The sequence below is a fragment of the Pholcus phalangioides genome, unplaced genomic scaffold, assembly GCF_987345545.1.
Source record: "Pholcus phalangioides strain wild (caught in Gottingen) unplaced genomic scaffold, Ppha-v1.0 ptg000001l_1, whole genome shotgun sequence".
Taxonomy (NCBI): domain Eukaryota; kingdom Metazoa; phylum Arthropoda; class Arachnida; order Araneae; family Pholcidae; genus Pholcus; species Pholcus phalangioides.
Genome location: NW_028301594.1, coordinates 173,681 through 196,690, shown reverse-complemented (window position 1 = coordinate 196,690; position 23,010 = coordinate 173,681). Strand labels below are relative to the sequence as shown.

The following is a 23,010-nucleotide window of genomic DNA, read 5'->3' as shown; positions in this document are numbered from 1 at the left end:
TTTATATGAAGAAAATTTTTTTCAGGAAGATCTCGCTTATTTATACAGAGATTCATGATAGAAATAAATTTCAGGTCTTGAACTGTAATTCGTATGTCGAGCTACGTCTGAAAAATCGAATCGAAATATTAAAAAATAATTACGCTTTCTCGAAAACTTGAAATCGTTTTCTTTCCTGATGCTGATGAGCACGAAATAACTCGTCCAATACAGTTTAGAAAAATTCACTTCTGAATTTCCTTGTAACGCTCATGGAAATAATATGATTGGAAGAATATTTTTTTCATTTTCTCAATTTTTTTTTACGAATTGAAATAATACGAAAGAGCTGTCTCAAAAGTGAATAACAAAAGTGATCGAGAGAATGGAGAGAGAGAAGTAGGTTTATGGGTGTCTTTGAGATAATTTCGGTCTGTGACAAAGAATACAAAACTTTACACATTCCCCTTTTTTCCCCATATTTCTTCAATATAAACAGACACCACTTTGAGTGAGGCTTAACATGGACCTTGATAGTTACTGAGAGCAAATCGGGACTTGTTAAAAAACCCATCAAGAGACAAATAAAGTTTGCAATGTCGTCTTATTAACACCGTATAAGAAAGGATCTTGAACCAGTTACTCGCAAGTAGAATTTCACACTCGTGACGTCCTAATCAATTCATCCTATTCAAGTTGCAGCCAATAATTCATATTACACTAGTGTGAGTTAAAATATATGATAAAAATTGGTATACGAGTGCTCTTCTTTAGATATTGAAAGCATAAACTGTTTCGGAAAAGATTGAAGATGTTCTCTGTCGTAGAAAGCTGTGATTGATGCTACCTGAATCGTTTTCGAGTACCGTTAAGGTTGAAGATAAATCGGATGATATACTGTATTTTTGCTCATTCACGTGCAAGAATCTTGCACCATTTTATGTATATTTTTCACAAAGAACTATGAGAAATTTCATTTATTTTCTGAAAGTTTTCTTTTCCCTCTGAAAATTTTCACTAAAAAAAATCACGTTTGAAAGATTTGAAATTAAGCGGAAAGTTCCGATTTTATCCAGTGTGTCAGTGATTAAATATTTACAGTGTTTCAATACGTGAGCATTTATTCAATTTTTCTTCACAAAAAGTAATAAAATCACCGCTAACTAAAAAAAATTTACATCTATATAGCAGCCATTTCCTCAAAATATTCCTTTTAATTTTTTCCCTTGAATTCGTAAGTCCACATGGTATTCGAGATACCTACTACAGTATGCACATATTTTCGATACACAATGATATGATAACTTTCTATGAGATAGAGTGATAACTTTACACCCCATGTGCACGTGAAAGTGACGTTGAAATTTCCAACAATATAGGCCTTAATATAAATTTTAAACTCTCAGAAATGATTTTATTGGCTCAATCCTATAAGAATTGACATAGAATTACAGACTTTGGTTGATACGGTATAACTGACTCCAAAAAAAATTAGATTTAGAGTTTAGTTGTTTGACTCCAGTCATTACAGCCTACCGAAAATTTTGTTGAAGGAATTTTGATTTTGCTTTTTTTTTGACCTTATCGGGAAAAAATTTAGAAAAAAAATTGTATAGAAAAAAAACTTTTTGAATTTTGAAATTTTTGTGAAAAATATTTTTTTGGAAACCATAACATAAATTAAAATCTAGAAATAATTTATTTCAGTTTTATGTCGAATCTGGAGTCTTTGCTGGAATCGGACAGCGATTCAGAACGAAATGAAGATGAACAAACCCTACAGGTTAACAACAATACAAGAGGAAGAAGCGAAGGGGATTTTTTGAGGTATGGCTGTAGGTTTCCTGTGAGAAAAACATAAATCTCGAACCAATAAAAAAATTCGGAAAAAAAAAAAGTTCCCAAAAAAATTCCACCTTCTCCTGCTTTAATCCTCTTTGCTTTATCTGTAGAAATTCCCATCACCAATCTTTGTTTATTTTTTCTAGGCAAAATAAATCCAATCTACTAAACATTGCCTTTTATATTGCTTCTTAGATGCAAATCCTGTATCCTAGTAGAATAAGTAGAAAACTTCCCTTACTGTGAGCTTTTTATTCACCTTGCTTTCTATGCATATGCCATTTCAATTATCTATACAGCATAACGCCCATTCTCTTTGTAATTTTCTGTTTTAACTAATTTGTGATGTGTTGAAAATGACCAAATACTAATATGGTTTAAATTAACCACGAAAAAGGAAACCTAACATACGTTTCTTGCATCCCCATCATAAAGAAATAAGATCTCGAAATAAGAAATATATACATATATATAAATTGAGATCATGTGGGCGCCGGGCAAATGATGTTCTGGAAGAAGAGTCTACACCATAGTTTCCCAACCTTTTGTCCCATCGCCCCCCAACGCAATCTAACCCATAGAATCCTATGTTATACCCGTAGCTTCTACCGCCTCCACCCCCCTGGAACATTCCATTGCCCCCCCCTCCCCGGGGGCGTTAACGCTCACGTTGGGAATCACTGGTCTACACCTTCAATGGCTGAAAGTATCAAATTACCGATCGAGAATAGTCCATTCACAATAGCCCCAATTAGTGTAACTGTCAGCTCTTAATTTTCTTATACTTTTATTCATAAAAAAATTGATTAGAACATCCCTGGTGGCTATTCGTCATTTCCATCGTAGGAGCGAAACCGGTTATTATGTATTTAAAGAAACCAACTAAATTAATCTAAATTAATTACAAAACTTTATTGAGATAAACGTGTTTTTAAATTACTGTTCAATTCAAAAAAATATCTATAGCATTTTTACTGCAATTTATGTGAACAAAAACTAAATTCAAAATAATTGAACAACAGATGGCGCACACACAAACTAAATTCGGAAGCGAAACAATGCAGTGAATGAATGAACGCCAGAACTTCGCCTCTGGACTTATCCCGTTGCCGAGATCTCTTCCAGCCCAGCTTCGTGGCAGAGTCTGGAACACTTTATTTTGTGTCAAAAAACGAAATAATGCAGGACTTTACCCAAATTTACTTGTCAACTAAACCGAAAATTTGATATACGTAATTTGCAACCGCATCATTATACAATTATAACACGGAAATAAGAATTGAGATGTTCGGGATAATGGCGTTATCATAGGACCGCAGGGCTAAATGATGTTCTGGGGATTGGGAGAGAGAGGGTTCTTATTTTTTTGGAATGGATAAAAGTACCAACTTAGCTGCATAATCCATGCTATATTATATCAACTGTTGGTAATATCAGCTCTTACTCTTTTTGAAGATTTTATTCCTAAAAAAAATTGATTGGAGCATCCCTGGTGACTATAACATACTATAAATAATTATTTACACATGTATAAAATATTTATTCACAATTCCAAAAAATTATCAAGCATTTTCATAACTAACTTGTGATACCATTTGGTAATTCCCGTCACTTATGTGAGATAAGCAATCCACCAATTCATGTACCAACTCTAAATAAATCATTATTGTGGGTCCTCTATGCACTTGAGGGCCCAATAGTTGTGCCCGGGGTGACCCATGCCATTTCGATGGAATAGTAAGATCAACGATGATTCCTTTTTTTTTACGTTCACACAGTGTTTGCAATTTCGGTCACCTCGTTGGGCATTTTGCCTGTTGTGGCGTTGTATTTGTATTTGCACATAAGCATCTACATGCGTGATTCAAATATCAAAATTCAATTTCACTCTCCTAAATTTCGTTGGAGAGTGAAAATACTCCTTCAAATTACTGGTTATTTTTTTATCAGAGTTATTACTCACTGATTAAAAAAAATACCCCTCAAAATTTTGAAGAGGAGTTAAATTACTCCTCAAAAATATATTTTCGATAACACTGTGTTCACAGCACCCTTTGGAATGAAATTTGAATTTCAATAATATCACGACACATTATTGCTGCTTGATACATTTTAGCAGCATCATAATGGGTTACGACATGCTGGTTAGAAATCACTTACTCTTCATTTCAAAATTACTTACTCTTCATTTCAAAATTACTTACTCTTCATTTCAAAATTGTTTTCACTTCAGAACAGAAGTTCCCAAATAGTTTCAGTCATGGACACCCAGAAAATATTAGTGTCTGCCGTGGACCCCCCCCATTTATAACAACAGAATCTACAGCCATCTATCAGCGAAAATGTTCTCGAATGATAGAGTGTTCGAGAGAATCTCCTATTTTATTTTGTTTTTTCTAAGCAAAATAATCTAAATGTTTTTTATATTGCTTCTCAGATGGAAATCATGTATATCAACAGATTTAGTAGAAAATTTCTCGTATAAAATTTCCGTAATAACCCTTACAATGAGCTTTTTATCCACCTTGCTTTCTATGTATATGCTATTACAATAACCTGTACAGCACAATGCCCACACAAATACAAATACAAATACAACGCCACAACAGGCAAAATGCCCAACGAGGTGGCTGATAAAAAGATGCCATGCTCTTTGTAATTTTCTGTTTTAAGTAATTTGTGATTTGATTAAAATAGCCAATACTAATATGATTTTAATAGTCATTTTAATAGTAATGAAACAGAAAACTTAGTATATGTAACTTGCAACCGCATCATAATGTAATTAGATCTAAGAAATTAGAATTGGAATTTTCGGGATGATGGCAGCAAAAGAGATTTTCTGGGAGAAGGGGAATCCACCATAAGTTCATGAAATATCACCCATAGGTAATATCAGCTCTTACTTTTTTCAGATGTTTATTTGTAGTAATGTTGACTGGAACATGGCCATGGCATCGTTGGTTGGCTGACGGTACTATAAATAACTATTTACGTATATAAAATATTATATTCACAATTTTGCGTATTTATCAAGTATTTTCACATCTCGTTTGCAACGCTGTTTAGAAATGATCTGTCATTCATGTGAGATAAGCAGTACATCAATTTACGAACGTACTCTGAATAATAGTGTAGATCTCCTTATCATGGATTCTTATCGTATCTGGCGGTGACGCCTGGATTAAAAGACAGACATGAATGGTGGTTTATCAGGGATTCCTTTCTCTTTTTTTAACGTTCATGTCAGAATTGAAAATGAAATTTTAATTTCAATTATATCACTGTATACCTGATCTCGAGACATTTTAGCAGCATCTTAATGGGTACGACATGCCAGTTGGGAATCACTGTCTTAACTATTTATCACTTCAAAATGATTTTACCTTTAACGTATCTCATGGGAACGAAATATATCTTATAAGATCCTGAGACCTTTCTGCAGCATCTCAAAGTGTTACGACATGACACGCTGGTCAGGAATTTCACGCCCCTCTACTAGTTTTTTCCAAATTATTTTATCCCTAAGATATCTCAGTGAATTCCTGGGCGATGTAATGGCACTATTACTGTTTCGTGGGAACTTTTCTTCTGAGTATTATGTCCTATATTTTAGATACGAATCTATTTCATTTTTGTTACCACTTCAGAAAATTTCAAAATTCAAGTTAATATTTTTGAGGGTTAAAAAAAATAAACAATCCTTTTCTAACTCTTGTTTTAAATGAGAATTCGAACGATTAGTTGGCATGGAACCAAATAAAAATAAGTAATTTTTGCCATTTACATTTTCAGGGCAAAATCAGTTAATATGTATTTATAGAGATCAAATAGATTAATCACGACATCTCATCAAGCTAAGTGTATCTCAAATCACTTTTTAAAACCGAAAAATCCCAAGTACTTTTCACTACGATACCGTTCTAAAGTCTTCATTGCAATGTGGGAAAACCGAAACTAAATTCGAAGCAATCGAACAAGAGATGGCGCTCAAAGAAATCCAAATTCATACCGAAATTACGTAGAAATGGCTTAGAAAAAAATAATCCTTTGAAAAAATACGAAGGTTTTTATTCTAAATTGCTATTTGTACCATACAATCTTAGACTATTATTGCTACTTTTAATTAGTAGCGTGAGGGAATGAGTGGTAAGCCCTCCTACCCCCAAGCCAACAAAAATTTAATTTTTCAAACAATTTCAAACATTAATCTAAAACCAATAAAAAATTCGGGAAAAAAAAAACCCCCAAAAAAATTCCGCATTCCTGTTTCAATCTCGTTTGCTTTATCTGTCGAAATTTTTGAATTATTTTGCAAGAACTGGGATGTTCGAGAGAACGAAAGAAACGTAGAATCATGTGCAAAATGATGTTCTGGTGGTAGAGGAGGAGTACACTTTTAATGGCTGAAAGTACTAACATATCAACCTCATCTATTAACAATATCAATTCTTAATTTTTGTTAATTCATAAAAAAGAAAAATGATTGGAATATCCCAGGTGGACAATACTATAAATAATTCTTTATATGAATAAAATATTTAAGATAGAACCTCTCGATAGCGGACACCATTGAGAACAAAAAAATTGTCCACTAACGGGGAGTGTCCGCTATTGGGGAGGTACGACGTTTGGCTTCGGTCGCAATTGTTTCCTACTGTATAGGTTACTGTGTGTGAAAATTATATACCGATGGTTATGCATAATCACCAATCGTCTCGATAAAGTTGTATAATCTTTCTTCACTTCATTAAACCAATCAATTATTCTTTTTCGAACATGATGCGTGTACTATACATATTTTGCAAAAAAATTAAAATAAGTTTGAAGAAGAAATAAACGTTCATAACAACATTATCAGTTATGTTGGCTTTCTTCACACATATCAACATGTGCAAACAAAAACCCCCACATTACCATCCGGAATCAGCATCTCGGACCATAACCTAGTTCAATTAATTACAGGGCCCTAACTAGCTGGGGCAACCGGGGCACTGCTACTGAGCCCCTAGCCGAATAGGGGTACCAAAACACTTTACACTTGTTTTGCATAATAATAACCCTTTCAAGAGTGGTCCCAAGGAAAATATCTGCCCCGGAGGCCTGAGAAGGCACACTGCGGATATGGTTGAGCAAGCAATTAATTGACGGATTATCACATTTACCAATACAAAAGTTTGGGGGATTATACATAATCACCGTTGAATATGTTAAATTCCAATTTACGAGTAAAAATTCACAAATTAGAACTTGGAAAAGAAATAGAGTTTTCCTGATTTTACTGTCCGCTAACTGGGAGTGAAATACATTAAAGCCCTATTCCATGGGACCGGGGATCAGAAAAGTGTCCGTTAACGGGAGGTGTTCGCTAATGGGGAGTCCGTTAACGGGAGGTGTCCGCTAATGGGGAGTCCGTTAACTGAGGTTCCACTGCATTCACAATGCTAAAAATTATCAAGTATTTTCATAGCTCATTCGTAATACCAAATGGTATTACGAATGAGCCGGTTTGGCCCCGTTCCCTGTATGAAATAAGCAGCCTACCAATTCGCGTGCCAACTCTAAGAAATTAATTATTATCACGGTTCCTCCATGCAAGTGAGGTCCATCATGACCCGGAGAGACCCATGCATTGCGACGGAATGGTTGTCGATCAAGGATTCCTTTTTTTTTTTTTTTTCAAAGCACTTTGGAAAGAAATTTGAATTTTAATATCGTGGTAGATCATGCCTGCTCGATACACTTCAGCAGCGTGCTAATGGGTTACGACAAGCAGATTGGAAATCACTTCTTTATCATTTCAAAATTATTTCAGCTCCAAAAAATATCTCATAGCACTCCCGTCTGATCTCGAAGCATTTCTACGGCATCTCGTGTTACGGTGAGAATTCCATTTTCCAATAATAGCCAAGGTCGATAAGATACTCGCCTAAAGTGCCAAAGGATGTTTAGAAGTGTCGCGAGTTCGATACCCGGTTCGTCCTTGTCCGAAAACTTTCCTGACACAGGGGTACAACAGAAACGGCGACGTATGACCGCAGAAAAAATTGCTACCGCAGGGAGTCCTCATCGAGGGGTTCGCGTACCAACCTTTCGATGAGCATAAAAAATAAACCTGCCTTTCGGAATCGGCAATAAATTGTAGGTCCCGTAGGTTTCGTTTTTGTAAGTAATTTGTGCCAACAAAAACCAAATTTGAGTCATCTGAACGAGACAGATGGTGCTGAAACAAATTAAAATTGAAACCAAAACCACGCGGAAACGAACTAGAAAAAAAACCCTTTTTATACAGGGTGTTTCAAAAAGAATCTTTCGATTTAAAAAAAATCATAAATATTCAGTTTTTAATCCGTTTTGATCGAATTATGTATAGGTAGAAAGAGGAGAAATCTCGAGTTTAACGCAGTTGTCGACAGGTAGCGCTAACGCTCTTCCTTCGGCCACCACTTCAGTGTTGTCAGGATTGGATTTTCCCACAGTTAGAAACTGATTCGGATGACTTCATTTTCTAGTAGGACGGGGCTCCACCACACTGGAGCTTGGAAGTTCGAGAAATTTTGAACAATCGCATTCCTAAACGATGGATCGGCCGCACGGGACCTGACGATTCAGTTAAACATCACTGGTCTCCAAGATCGCCGAACCTCACAGTGTACGATTTCGTCTTGTTGGGTTGCAAAAAGCTACGTTCATGTGCCTCCCCTTCCAGTTACATTAGCCGAACTAAAGATACGTTGACAGCAGCCGTCGAAGCAGCGGATGCAAACATGCTCGCAAAAGTTTGGGACGAATTTGACTACCGTATAGACATATGCCGTGCATCCCAAGGTGAATATATTGAGCAGTACCTTTAATTTGGTTTGTAAAAAAAAACTTTATGATTAGCCATGTAATATAAAATTAATCTTAAGTGTCTATGTTCAATATTTTTCGTAGTATACGCATTTCAAATCGGGTGACTATGTTTTAAAACACCCTGTATAATACGGAGGTTTTTATTCTGGATTGTTGTTGGTAAATAACTATTTTAGTCTGAGATTATTATTGTTACCTATAATCAAAGGCGTATACGCGTAGATGGAAGGAGGAAGGCATAGGGTTCTCGTGTCACTCCGTCTCCCATAAGCGAACAAAAAAAGGAACTGTAAAAAATTTATCATCATCATCTACTTACATGAGGTCCCGCGAGTCGTGCCTGGGTGACCCACGGAGTGAAAATTACTCCTTATCGGAGTAGTTTGTTTTTTTTCACAGATTTTCTATTCTTTAAAACTTACGTGATCCTCACGTATTCCCAAAGGATCAGCATAATCCATCCAGGGAATTCGTTAGTAGACACCCATGCCCAAACCGGAATTCGAACCTAGACCTGCACAGTGGGAGGCTAGCTCCCTAACCACTCGACTGTCAGGAGATAAATAAGCATTTGAAAAGGACCAATCTCTTAACCTCTTTAAACTCTCCAGGAAAGTTTTTTTTAAAAGGATTAGAAAATAACTAGTAAATTAGATCGGTATTTTTCCAACTATATTGCCGAAAAAAAAGACTAGAACTAGTTGGAAAACAACTAAGTTACCAACACACTGGCTCAGATGGAATGGTATTTAGATCAATGATTCCCTTTGTCTACGTTCACATCACCCGTTGGAATGTGAAAGTTGAATTTTAATTATAACACACCATCAATGCCTGCTCGATCTTGATAAATTTCAGTAGTATCATAATGGAATTTGATACGCCAGTTGAGAATCACTGTCTCAATTGTTTGTCATTTAAAATTTACTTTAGCTCTTAATATAGCATCCTATCCGGTTTTGAGACATTTCAACGACACATCAAAGTGTTACGACGGGGATTTGTTTTCCATTAATTACTATTTCAAAATCATTTTAACCCTAGAATATCTTGTTGAATTTCTAGACGATCCAAGGTCCTTAATTTTCATTGTAAATACGGGAAATCTCTTGAAGTATCTTGTTTGATTTGTTGGATTTCAAATTGGAATTAACAATACATTTTATTAGCTATAGCACTTTATGCAAGGGCACTACAAAAGAAAGAAATTCAAATTTATATTTTGAATACTTAAGAAAAATTATCAACCCTCTTTAAACTCTTTTTTAATTAATATTGAAACTGAAACGAACAGTCGGTATTGAACCAAATAATGTAGGCTACTGTTAATAAATTATTTTTGCTATTTCCATCTTGAGAAATAACCGGTTAATATGCATTTCCAGAAATTAATTATATTAATTACGAAATCTCATTTGAGAGATATAAGTACCTCTCAAATTACTTTCAAACACCGAAAAATTCAAAACAGTTTTCATTATGACTCCTTTTTAAATTTTTTACTGCAATGTGTGAAAACCCAGAATAAATTTAGAACAATACAACGGCAGATATTGCGCTCGAAAAAATTCAAATTGAAGCCGGAACTATGCAGAAATGGACTGTAAAAAGTAATCTGTTGAAGAATACGGACGTTTTCATTCTAGATTATTATTAGTGCCATTACAGTTTCAGTCTCAGATTGAATATCATTGCAACCTATTATCAGAAGCGTATGCAGGTGGGGGACCTAAGTAAAATTGTTACAATTCTTCCATTGAAATTAGCGATCGGATTTTCATCAATGTGTCGCATGAAAATAAAAATACGACATAATATTAGTTATTAAATAATCAATTGTGAATTGGTTGATATAAATTTTAAATATCATGATTGAATTATCAATATTGCTTTGAATTTTTAACAGTTGTTATTTGTGTACGGTAAAATAACGTTAGTAAAACCTGCGAAAGGGCGAGTTTTACTAATGTTGATTCACCATGCACAAAATATAACTGTTGAAATTTCGATACAAACTTGATAATTCAACTAGTATTATTGGTTATAAAATAATAATTAATATCATGTTGTATTGTTTTTTCATGCAACACGCAAGGGGTTTTAGTTCATTGATGTTTCTCGTATGTAATGCTTACTAATTTACGGTGATTCTAAGTTTATGGGACAAACTTCAAGAGGACATATAAGACAACTAATATAACATTTTTTGTCACAGAATGTGCGGTCGAATCGCAATTGCGAAGGCGGTAGAGGGTGTTCTTACAGCAGAACAGCACTTTCGCGAAAAAAAATCATATTTTTTCCAACGGATTTGCCGCTATATGTGCCATCAACCATTCGAGGAGGCATATGAACCTGCGGATTGAATTGGAGTTTGTTTTTTTATTGGTGCAAAGACTGTCAAGGTTATGCTCCACCAAACAATGATTAAGCGGTACAATAACTTGTAGTAGAATTTGTGTTACCCAAGTTTACTACAATACTTTATTACTACTACTTTATTACAATACTCTGCGGCCCAAAATATTTTTAATTTTTGATCGTCTTGGGGGAGGACACGGGCCTCCTTCGTACTATGTCTCTGATCACAAACGTATGAACTGAGGGCAGTTCGCTAGAAAATTTCGCAGCAACGTATAAATAAAAAGGTAAGAAAAACTTAGCTTTATGCTACGCGTGTATATAGGCAACATAATGTGGATTATTACGATTTCAAAAACTAGGAAATGAGGTAAGCGATTCTTGGATTTTCATTGAATAAACTTTGTCTTTGGATTCAGAATAAATACTAATTTATTAATTTCCCATGTTTTCTCATATATAATATAAAAGTAAGCAAAACCACATTTGTGATACTTGATTGAATAAGATTTTTTCTCAAATTATTTTTTATAAATTTGATGTAAAATTTTAATGCGTTATGTGATATATGTTTGCTAAATAGCAAAGTTAACCCTTTGAAGGGCAGAAGTTTCAAACCAACACATTCCAATACCCATAGAAAAAAATATAAAAAGGTGTGCCCACACTATGGAACCACTCTCCCTCTTCAAAAAAGAGTTATTATATTGAATTGATATATTTACTCTCACAGAATGTTTTTATTTAGGAAATTCTCAAGCGACATCTTAAATCATCAACGTTACGGACCAACGGTCGTGACCAACACTTTGGGAACCATTGTATAGTATTTGTATTTGTATCAAGGTAATAGAGGTGAAGAAAGAAAACTCTTTTCAGATAGTCCTAGGGTGGCAAAATATTATTCGCCTCATGTGGCAGAATTTCTAGGACCGGCCCTGAACCCATGTGTTAAAATGGATTGGTATTAGACCAAGGATTCTTTTTTTTAAAGTTTACAGCATTAAATAAAATTTTGAATAAAATGTTTGGAAAATTTTAGAACAAAATTTGAATTTCAATCACATCACAGCATCATGTCGTCTCAACACATTTTAGCTGCACACGTGGATCACACGAACGGTAACACACGTGGGTTACAACAAGTCGGTTGGAATTCTTATTCATCATTTAAAAATTATTTTAGCTCTGAAATATCTCATGGAAATTCTGTCCGATTTTGAGACATTTCTACGTCATCTCAAAGTATTACGATGGAGATTTTACTCTCCCCTACAACTACTAATTACTTCAAATTATTTCATCTTAAAAAAAAAAAGAGATCACACTATTTTTTATCATTTAAATATCCGTTGCATTCCTAGGCGATCCCTCCATGACAATTTTTACTTACATTTGCCCGGGAAACCATGTCTTATTTGATTTCAGACCAGACCAGAATCAAATTGTTGCTCGGGGCTGACGTCCCCGGGGCCAATAGTGAGATTATAAATGGGCCCCACAGACCTATGAAGAAGAAAAAGCAGACCGTGTTTTTGAAAGTCAGTTAGTGTATCAGTGTGTGCGTGTGTAGTGTGATGAGAAATAGAATTTTTTGACAAAATCGAGGTAATGGTCATGCCTACAGAAGTCAGCCTGAAATTTCACAATTTCGCGAAAATTAATTCCACTTTACCTGTAGAATTTCAGGAGAGTTCAAGTCTTGTTACTTTACGAAACTATATCTCGAGCTTCCAGAAATAATTTGTTGGTAAGCTCTCACTTTTTTTTGTGTGCGTGGACTCATTTTCATGACATCTTCATAACATAGTTTTACAAACTCAAACATCTCATAAGTTGAGTTTGTACTTGCCACGCAGTCAGAATAAACAGCCGTCTGTTGTCTTGGATTTAAAGGTTACCGTCAAGGTCCACGGGTTCGAATCCGGACGAGAACATCAGAAACAAGTCAGAACTACGAGGAGTGCTAAACTGCTGTCTTGGACGCATAGTGTGGCGTGCTTTGTTCGGTCTCATTACTGGTGACTACTAAACCATACATGCATCTCCTCCATGTTCTTCTGTGGAACTTCTAACGAATTGGTGCATGTTGAAATGTGCGTGAACGTGTTGTGAATATAACGTGAAGTTTGTTTCTGTGTAATGCTTGTTATGTTCAATGTGCTACTAAACCCCACACGCACCTCATCCATATCACTTTGAGGAACTTCTAACAAATTGGTGCAAGTTGAATGTGCGTATACGTGTTGTGAACCTGACGTGAAGGTTGTTTCTGTGTAATGCTTGTCATGTGTAGTGTGCTGCCATCTGCCATAAATTTTTCTAACTATGAGTGAAGGTAATGATTGAATAACTTTGTCGTTGTAAGCCTGTTGCTCTCTGTGGTGAGATATTTTTAACGGGAAGATGGGCTCACATTCGCGCCTCGAAGTTGGCAACAACAGAAATGCTTACTGGTGACTGGATAGCTATTGTCTGATAACCTCGGAGAATCTTCTAAGCTTTCCATTAACTCAGTAGATTAGAGGCAGAAGTCCATAGAATATGACTTAAGGGTTTTTTGAAGAATCCTTCTTGAGATTTCTTCCAAGTTCTCTACCAGATCGGTAGAGTGAGGTTGGAAGTCCGTAGCGCCGGACGAAATTTTTGTCTTATCTGATTTGATTTGATTTCAAATTGTAATTCCTAATGAATTTTATTTCCATCTCACTGCATGTAAGAACACTCTAGAAATGTAATCCCTTCGCTTACAAGCGATCGGCAAGAAATTCGGATGGTCCCTGTTTGACGAATCGGCGATGAATATGGTAACCTTGTCCTAATCTAACCGCATGCTAGAAAAAAGAAGGAAAAAGTAGAAAAGTAAGAAAAAACCTAATGAAATGAAAATAGTATAATAGATAAGTATAAGAGATACACTTATCTATTATACTATCTCTCTCTCTCTCTCTTTTTACAGATAAGAGAGTAGGTGCGAAGTAGATATCTCTTTTCACCCTCACCTACCTGTTCCCTTTCCCTATATAGTCGACTAGTTTATTTAAGACATGGCAAGTAAAACTAACACTACAAGATACCCATTTATCACAGAAAACATTATGTCGTAATTATCGATGCTGGAGGAGAAGGCCCAGAGATGGTCGAACATGAAAATTTTTAAAAATGGCACTTGAAAAATGATATTTCTTTTCCACTTATTAAACCCCCATTGCTCTGATTACCATACACACAATGGCTCTTTTACAATATATTTACAATTAGAAATTATTACAGCCATATATTTACAATTAAAAAAGTATCACAGCCACGTATGAAAGTTAATTTAGAACGCGATTAAATGTATTTACAACAGGAATTCCAGCATTAAATGCTAATACATAATATTTTAATATCACATTTTGATACTGTTAGCATTTTAATCTTGAGAGCGAAACCGATTAATATTTATTTAGAGAAATTAATTAAATTGATTACAAAACCACTTATTGGGATAATTTCCTCTCAAATTGCTATTTAAAATCAGGAATTTAATGTTCTTGCCATTACGACACCATTTTGAAGTTTTTATTGCAATTTGCGAAAACCGAAACTAAATTCAAAGCAAATCAACGACAGATGGCGCATACAAAAATTAAATTTAAATTGAAATTCCGCAGGAAATAGGTCAGAAAAAGGAATATAGTTTTTACATTGAAAAATAAGGTTTTTATTCTAAACGTTTATTGGTACTATAACAATTTTAGTCTTTGATTATTATTGCTGTCTTTAATCAGAGGTGCTCCCCGGGGAATCAGGCGGGAGGCGGGGATTCGTGCGTGTCCCACATAAGCCAACGAAAAAATGATTAATATTTTGAATAATATTAAAAAAATTGGATTATATGGAGAGGAAGTATCTTTAATGTGCTATTTTAATAAATTTCTGTTAATTTAAGTCCTTTTTGAAGATTAGTAACTCAAAATTTCTTTGAAAGATATTCCTTGTGCCCCCCCCCCCCGCTCCAAAGTCGAATCTGCGCGATACGCCCCCTGCCTGTGCCTCGTTAATAAGGGCTGATATTCTGTAATATTATTTCAATTATCTTATTATTAAAATAGCATTAAGTCTTCATCGACGAAAATGCGTGTATTTTTCATCCTGTGCAGAGTGGTTTATAATAACCATAATGATGTTTTAGTAAGTAATTAATGTATTACGTGGGATAAAAGAGGAAATTAAGTAATTACTTAGCAATAAAATTAATAAAAAATTAACCCGATTCAACTGCTTTGAAAGGATTTGAGATTTTTCACCAATTATACATTCGATATTCTAATTAAATTAAATACCCACGCGGTACGCGCTCGAGATCGTCGTTACCTATCCCACGCATGGTGCTATAAATAGGTATTACCTACTCAAAATGTATTTGCGCAATTTCCTCTCTCATAAATTCTTTTTTTTATGTATTAAAGTCTTATTTTTCATAGATATAATAATGGCGCGTGTTAGTACAGCAAAGGGGTAATTCCCAAGTTAAATATTCGCTTAAATAAATCAGTTAAAATTAGGTATCTGCTGAACTAAAAACGTTTAAGTTAAATTGCGTGGAAAGATATTGATTATTATACATGATGATTGGAAACTCAAAAAATACTCGTCGTTGTTAGTCGGTAACGTCTGTTGGTTTAAATGGAGATAGTTTAACTAAAAAGAATAGATTTTCTAGTTTTTTTCGCCAACATCAGTAGATTGGCGCTAACATGGATGCTTTTCGGTCCGATGAAAAGATGAATGACACAAAATCGGTGATGCATTATAAAAGTATTTTAGATAAATTAGAAATACGGTCACATTCTTTTTCTGATAGAAGGGTTACACTCAAGTCCAGCCTCTTGGCACAACTTACGCACGAATAAGCGGGCTAATTTTGTGATCACTACATAAGCAAAAGCTACGTACGTAAATTTTCAAATAAATATCACACAAATGAAGTACTTTACTTTAAATTACGTTTGACTTACACTAGGTTACTCAAAGTAATAGAAAAAATAAAAATTTGACATTACCGTACATTTATAATACCCCTGGATATAAAATAGTTTTAAAAATTCACCGATTTTTGTCCCATTATTTTCAATATATTATTACTTCCATTTAAATGCATACGTTGCTTAAGTCATGCACTAAAATATTCCTCTAAGATAGAAAATAATTTGGATATGATGTACTGTGTGCAAATCAAAACCTGGAAAAATGTAGTCGAAAATAAACTTATTTCTACAACATGCATTGTTGTTGCACCATGTATCGATGCATCGATGCGGTTTTCATAGATATGAACTGAAATGCATGGAATGTCTTTCTATCCTGATGGAGACTGAGCATTACCATCATCACTGAAGAGATGCTGTATAATTGAATAATATTATAAGCGATCACTATATAAGATTGTAATCTAGCATGAACAAATAATTTTCAAATATATATATTTTTAATTTATTGATAAACTCATGAAATAAATATAAAGTTGATTCTCTCTTCTCTAAAGTTTTATTTTAAAAAGGTACAATATACTCAGCTGTTTTCCCGTATCTGAGAAATCATCGTTTTATTTTCAGCTTTGTGAAATTTCCAAGGAAATTGGAAATAGAATATACTAGGAAAATGGTTAAATTATTATGCGTTATTTATACAGGGTGATTCTAAATTAATCTAATTATTCTAAATAATTAGATTAATTATTGAATCTAATTTCTAAATTATTACTTATTAATTATTAAGGTTTGTTATGCAAACCTTAAAATGTAATAAAAGACACCTCAAAAATCATTTTTTGGTTAAGTCGCAATAGCAAAGGCGATAATGGCTTTTTAATGAGTGCACAATATAGTACTTCACCAAAAGAAAATACCAAATTTTTCCAATTTGTTTGCTGGTGGGTTTCTTCATAGTGCAACGCAAAATTTACCGCAAGTCATTGTACCGCGTGTCAAGCAATTGTCACAGCAATGATCCAGAGAGAAACGATGGGTCGATCACTCCCCCCCCCCCCCAAGAGCTAAATAATGTGGAAAAAAATTGCTGTGTTCAGTATTTTACACAGAAATCAAACGAATCTACACAATAAATCGCCTCCCAACACATTTCTATGGATCCACGCTTGGCCCGTCATTGTTTGGTGGTCTGGACCTTGATGGTCTACGCACGAATAAAAACCAAACTTTGGTTTAAACAAAACAAGTTTGGTTTTTATTGGTGTACATACACTTTCGGATTTGATTGGGGTTTGGTTATTTTTTAGGATTCGTTAAAAAGAAGTTAATTTATACCGAAAAGAGGGACTTTTTTCAGAATTTGTCACAATGCTCAACTTTTTTTTTCTTTTTCTCTAGGCTAATGCTGAGGACGGTCAGCTACTGTTTGCACGGCCTCGTTCCTGCATCATGCATTTGCGCTGACCGGTACGATAGAGAAGCTGTAGTAAAATCTTTAGGGAGCGAAGCCGGCCTCAAGCCCCCACTCGTGCTTGGACAACTTTCCTCGACTCCGGATGAGCTTATAAAGCTAGACCAGGTTAGTGTCTTCTCTATCTATCAGTGCTCAAAAATTCATAGCTTAAAAACATGCGCTCGATTGCAAACAAAATTATAAAAAAAATCGGTATCGCTCATACTGGCATGCAGAACTTCTGAAGCACAAAATAGCATGGACTTCACGAGCATACGGGAAAAATTCTTTACGCAATTGGTATAATAGTTACCATATACTCCGTGGAGCAGTACATAATTCTTTTGAATCCCAGGCTGCTGGGTTTTCCTATTCCGCAAAGCCTTCGATATCACCTCGAATTTTCCGAACGCGATTTGATGTTTCATCGAACAATACCTCAAATGAACATCTTTCAAACCATGATTTGATGAATCTAGACTTTTGTAGTGGCGAAAGACAGGCCAAATCTGTCAGAAAGCCTCTTCATCAGTCTTGGATGCTTGCAGATGTATTGGGGGATACACTTGAACGATAATTAAATGTATCTCATACCGTGAGGTGAGGGTGAAAAGAGATATCTACTGTATAAGCACCTATACCAATTTTTCCAAAATTTGGGAATTTAGCTAACGTACAAATCTTAAAATCCCGAATAGTGATGGAGAAAATGATTTGATTGCATGATAAAATAATAAACAATGACATTATAAAAATAGATTTACAAATTCATATTAACCTCAATTATTGATTCTTTGTTCACGTAGGTGTTCATCAAAACGGAGTTGAAGGTCGGTGTCATCCATGTTCGAGAAGGTCAGTCATCAGAGGAACAGATTCTAGAAAACAGAGAACATACGCCTATGTTCGACGAGTTCCTTTCTATTCTCGGAGACAGGATTAGGCTCAAAGGTTCCGTAAAAAAAATGAACTTCTCTCTTCAGATATTTTTTCATTCAAATTCATCTATACCCAAATACCACGTATACTGCAAATTAAAGATCATTCGAGTTTATAAGTTCTGGTACCTTATATGTTTTTCGAAATAGGATTTGATAGATATAAAGGAGGCTTAGATTGCGTCCATGACTTAACAGGAACGGAATCAGTCTATACTTCCTGGCGCAACATTGAAATCATGTTCCACGTCTCAACATTACTGCCACATGAAGATCATGATCCACAGAAGGTGCAAATTTTACTTTTCCCCTGATAACAATTTACCTGTTATAAGCATTTCTTATTTATGCTTCATATTACCTTACGTCATTTACCATAACCTAATGCCATTTGCTACAAATCCCAAACGTTTTCGTAGAATTAAATTCATTAAATTAGAAATTGCGTAAACATGGATATTAATGATTAAAAAATAATTTAATGGTTTTTTTATTCCAGCTCCAGAAAAAGAGGCACATCGGCAATGACATCGTGTGTGTAGCTTTCCTCGAAGCCGACGACACGATGTTCTCACCAGCTTGTATAAAATCCCATTTTTTGCACACTTTCATCGTAGTAAGAGCCAGCCCTACTGCCAAAACAAACCCTAGCGTCTATGAAGTAAGTTATACAGCTCTTTTTTTTCCAGAATTAATATTATTACAAAATTTTATCCGGGATAGTACTTAGATAGTACAGTAGTACTATCCAATCAGTTGCTTCTTTCTAAAAGTAAGAAAAATAGTGTGGGTCAGATTGAAATTTACGAGTGGTAAGTTATTTATTAAAAGAAAAAAGTTTGAGAACCTCCTATAGTTTCAGTTACTCCATTTTTTTTTCCTCACCGCGAGTTATTTTTCGAGAGCCTACAATGTTCCGTACTCGTAAAATTTAGCTCGTCCGGAGGCTTTTGACAACATCTATATCAGCGAATGATTGTCCTACATTAGTAGTTTTTAGCGAAATGAATGTAAATGAGTCGAAAGCATCTCATGTAATTTATTTTGAGTAACTAAGCGACAAGCAAGGCCTTAAAAGTTCAGATTTTTCGTTGCGTTTCAGATGTATTTTGAATCTGATTATATATTTTCTAACTAATTATTCCGAATATTCATGTAAATTACTTTTAGGTGTACTTAGAATTTATGCTAATTTTCGAATGGTAAGTTCTTGGTTTTCTACATTTCCGTCGTTATTACATGGTCATCAATAAATCATCCCTTTTTATCCTCGTCTACTTGATATAAATTCCTTGATTGAAAAATTTTATAAAAGAAACTTCAAAATAAATTTATTGATTAACGTAATTAACGTTAATGGACATAAAATCTTTCTCCTTTATATTTTTCACAAATATTTCTAAAAGATTGAGCGATGTTTTTCTCATCTTAAAAAAATTAAATCCGTAACCTTTTTTTTGTCCACAATATACTTACCTAATTTTTAAATAATTTAAATTTTTTTTTCTATGAAATACCTATATCAAACACACACGTAATACAGACTGGTTCAAAATTCTGCTTCGATAAAGCGAATTTTCTATAAACCGACTGAAACCTATTTTCGTCGGATAAGAAATGCTCTATTGTTCTATATCTTAAAATGCAATTTGACTTCTAAATTGATGAATATAAGTCACAGCTGGACGGGTTAAAGTTACAGTGATGTAAGTCAATAATCTTCATTCTGAGAAAAGAAGGTTTTGATGGAATATTGTTGTCATAGGTTCCCATGTTAAACATTCCGGGATTTCATAATTTAGAGGCGAACTAATGTGAAGCTGCGACTTAGTTCATTTTTTTCCTTCAAAATTTCAGCATTTTTGTATGGCATTTCTGGACTTTGTTGAAAATTAGGCTTACGCCACTGTAACTTTAATCCGTCCAGCTATCAATAAATTTGTAAATCATATAGATTGTGTTAAAAAATTGATATAAATTTTGTTTCAAATCAGGTGTCCGTAGTCTCGAGAGATGAAGTTGGTGCCTACAAGCCTTATTTGTGGCACAGGTCTTTCTTTGTAAAGGTAACGCATGATATTTGCTGATGCTGCTTGTCTTTGTGTAAAAACCAGCGGAGTATATGTTGTTTCGCAATATTCCTGAATTTTTTAACTTCATTTTTAATAAAGAAACCTTTCAAAAATTCTTTCTGTAATATCTTATGATTGTTCATTTTCATTGAAATCATTCGTATTCATTTTTGTTCCGAAAATTATGAAATAAAAAATTGTTTTCTTTCTCTTTAAATATATACATTTCTGAATACCGAGATAACACAATGTAACAAAAACTTTTCATCCTTGGGAAAAGTTGTTTCTGTGTTTCTTGGCCTCTCAAACTTTGCTTTTGTGGAAAGGGAATCGATATTTGCGTTTTTCTCGTTTATACCATTGATTAGGTGACGGGAATATTGAAAATGACTGAAAGAGAACTTTTTGCACAGATAAAAAATTTAAAAACTATAAATAACTTTTAGAATACAAGATACGTATCTGTACATTTTACACAAAATAAAATAAGAGATAAAGTAAAATTTAAAATTTTAAAAATGAATATATTTTACCTATTTTTATATTCCCATACACACTCCATCTTCACGTTTCAGCTCCCAAAAATAATCTCCATGGTATTTTCTAGACGTGTTCTCACTTATAAAGATGCTTCAAGTTAAGAATCACTTGGTGAAGGTGCGTGCTCTTTTAGGTAAGCACCCAAGGTTTCTTTGAATGTTTCAGGATGAGTGCGGAGGACGCGATGTGCCATTCAGAGAAACATTGGAAATTCCTTTTTTTTTCCATAGATTTTTATGTTTTTCTCAAAAATGAAAATGGTTTTTGATCCAACGATTACCTAAGAAGATGCCTTAAGCTTCTGACCATATATATATTTCACGCTTCTTTATCAGTTTTTACTTTATTTTCGCAGCATCTTCTTTGTAATCTACATTCTTTACTCAGTAAAATGATAAAATCCCTCTTTTAATCTTTGTCATACAAAACGTAAGGGACATGTTGTAGGTGTTTTAGCACCGATGATTTCTTACCAAGCACTGTGATAAACTATTTAATGTTACCAGCTTTTATATGTAATGGTGGCATTAGCACTTTTTGGAAATCAGTTATGTGAAATGACGAAAATGTTAGTGTTTTGTGAAAACTTTAATATCGCATGTGCGATGCGATATTAATGCAGAATAAAAGGAGGCTGTTGACGGCGATAATAGCATTGAATACGTATATCTGCAGTTTTTGGTGTCAAATCTGATATTTTTTCGTTGGTGAATCTTTAGAGAGCAGCATGCAATTTGACTTTTTTGAAGATTGATTGGTGACGATTGGCCGTATGTCTCGCTATAGCTTCAGTGACATAAGGGTCACTCTTTGGTATCAATGATTTATGAGATTAATAACTGGCATTTATAAGAAAAGACTGTTAGTTATCGCATAATACTTTTATAATATTTCCTTACAACTCACATAGTCTTGCTTTTTCCAGATATTTGACCCCACCCCCAAAATAGCAAAACATTCGCTCTCCTGGTCGCAAAAGCAAAGTTTAAAATTGCTTTATTCAGGCCTCATAATCATAAGCCATTGTGAAATAAGGTCTGCTAACCAAGGACAAAAATCGTATTACATAGATTCATTTGTATTCTTATAGGACTTGCTGTTCCGAGAATGGCTCCTGACGAAAATTGTTAATGGTGAACGTGCGAGTTACTCTGCGCCCAAGTTCGCACGCATGCAGGTACAGTATAAATACACCTGAGTTGCCAAAAATTATAACTCGACGCAGTTGTTGTCGACTAGCAACATTTCATGATTAATATTGAGGCGTTTTGGTAAATGAGGCATTTACTATAAGGCGTGATATTTTCTATGCAAGATTATTATAGCATAATATTATTCAAACTCTTTAAGTTAATTTAAAAATACTCGATAAGGAAAATAAAAGTATTCCGAATAAGCAGGACGGTCAAAAAAAATTCATGACGTATTTTAAAAATTTATAAAAATCAACCAATTGACACAAGAGAATGCGGTTTGCAAAAAAATAATGTTATTTTATTTGCAAAAGTTCTGTTACGTTATATTTCAAAACCATCATAAAAAAATTGCAAAACCATTGCTTACAATAAATTATTTCACATTCATTGTTGATAAGCAAGTTGTTAAAAAATCATAAAATGATTTTACATAGTAACTTTTTTGTGGGCCAGTGTCTTTTAGTCAAACCTTTGTGGATTAACGATTCCTTTTCAAGAATCTTTATTGATCATTTTGACGCACCACGGTCATTTTCTGCATACGGGAGCTAATTAGACCGGGACCTACAATTTACTGCCGATTCCGAACGGCACTTTTTTTTATACTCAGCGAAAGGTTGGTACGCCAACCCCTCGGTATGGGACTCCCTGCGGTAGCAATCTGAATCTTTATTGATAAGCACTGAATCCAAATTTCATGGCTAATAAACAATAATTTAAAAAGTCATGTTTGATAAACAAATACTATTTTGAAAGCCACGACAATCGTAATTACCTTCTACTCGGAACGTAATCACG

General features: G+C 34.4%; 1 protein-coding gene across 1 annotated transcript in view; it reads left to right on the top strand.

Annotated features, from left to right (window-relative positions):
• LOC149089607 (uncharacterized) overlaps positions 1-23,010 on the top strand; it is a 60,353-nt gene that overhangs the window by 5,552 nt on the left and 31,791 nt on the right. The window contains exons 2-8 of the mRNA XM_089254728.1: positions 1,687-1,806; positions 17,412-17,592; positions 18,273-18,417; positions 18,555-18,694; positions 18,904-19,065; positions 20,399-20,470; positions 22,107-22,193. Coding sequence (XP_089110854.1) covers positions 1,687-1,806; positions 17,412-17,592; positions 18,273-18,417; positions 18,555-18,694; positions 18,904-19,065; positions 20,399-20,470; positions 22,107-22,193 — 907 coding nt within the window. The remainder of the gene's footprint in view (positions 1-1,686; positions 1,807-17,411; positions 17,593-18,272; positions 18,418-18,554; positions 18,695-18,903; positions 19,066-20,398; positions 20,471-22,106; positions 22,194-23,010) is intronic.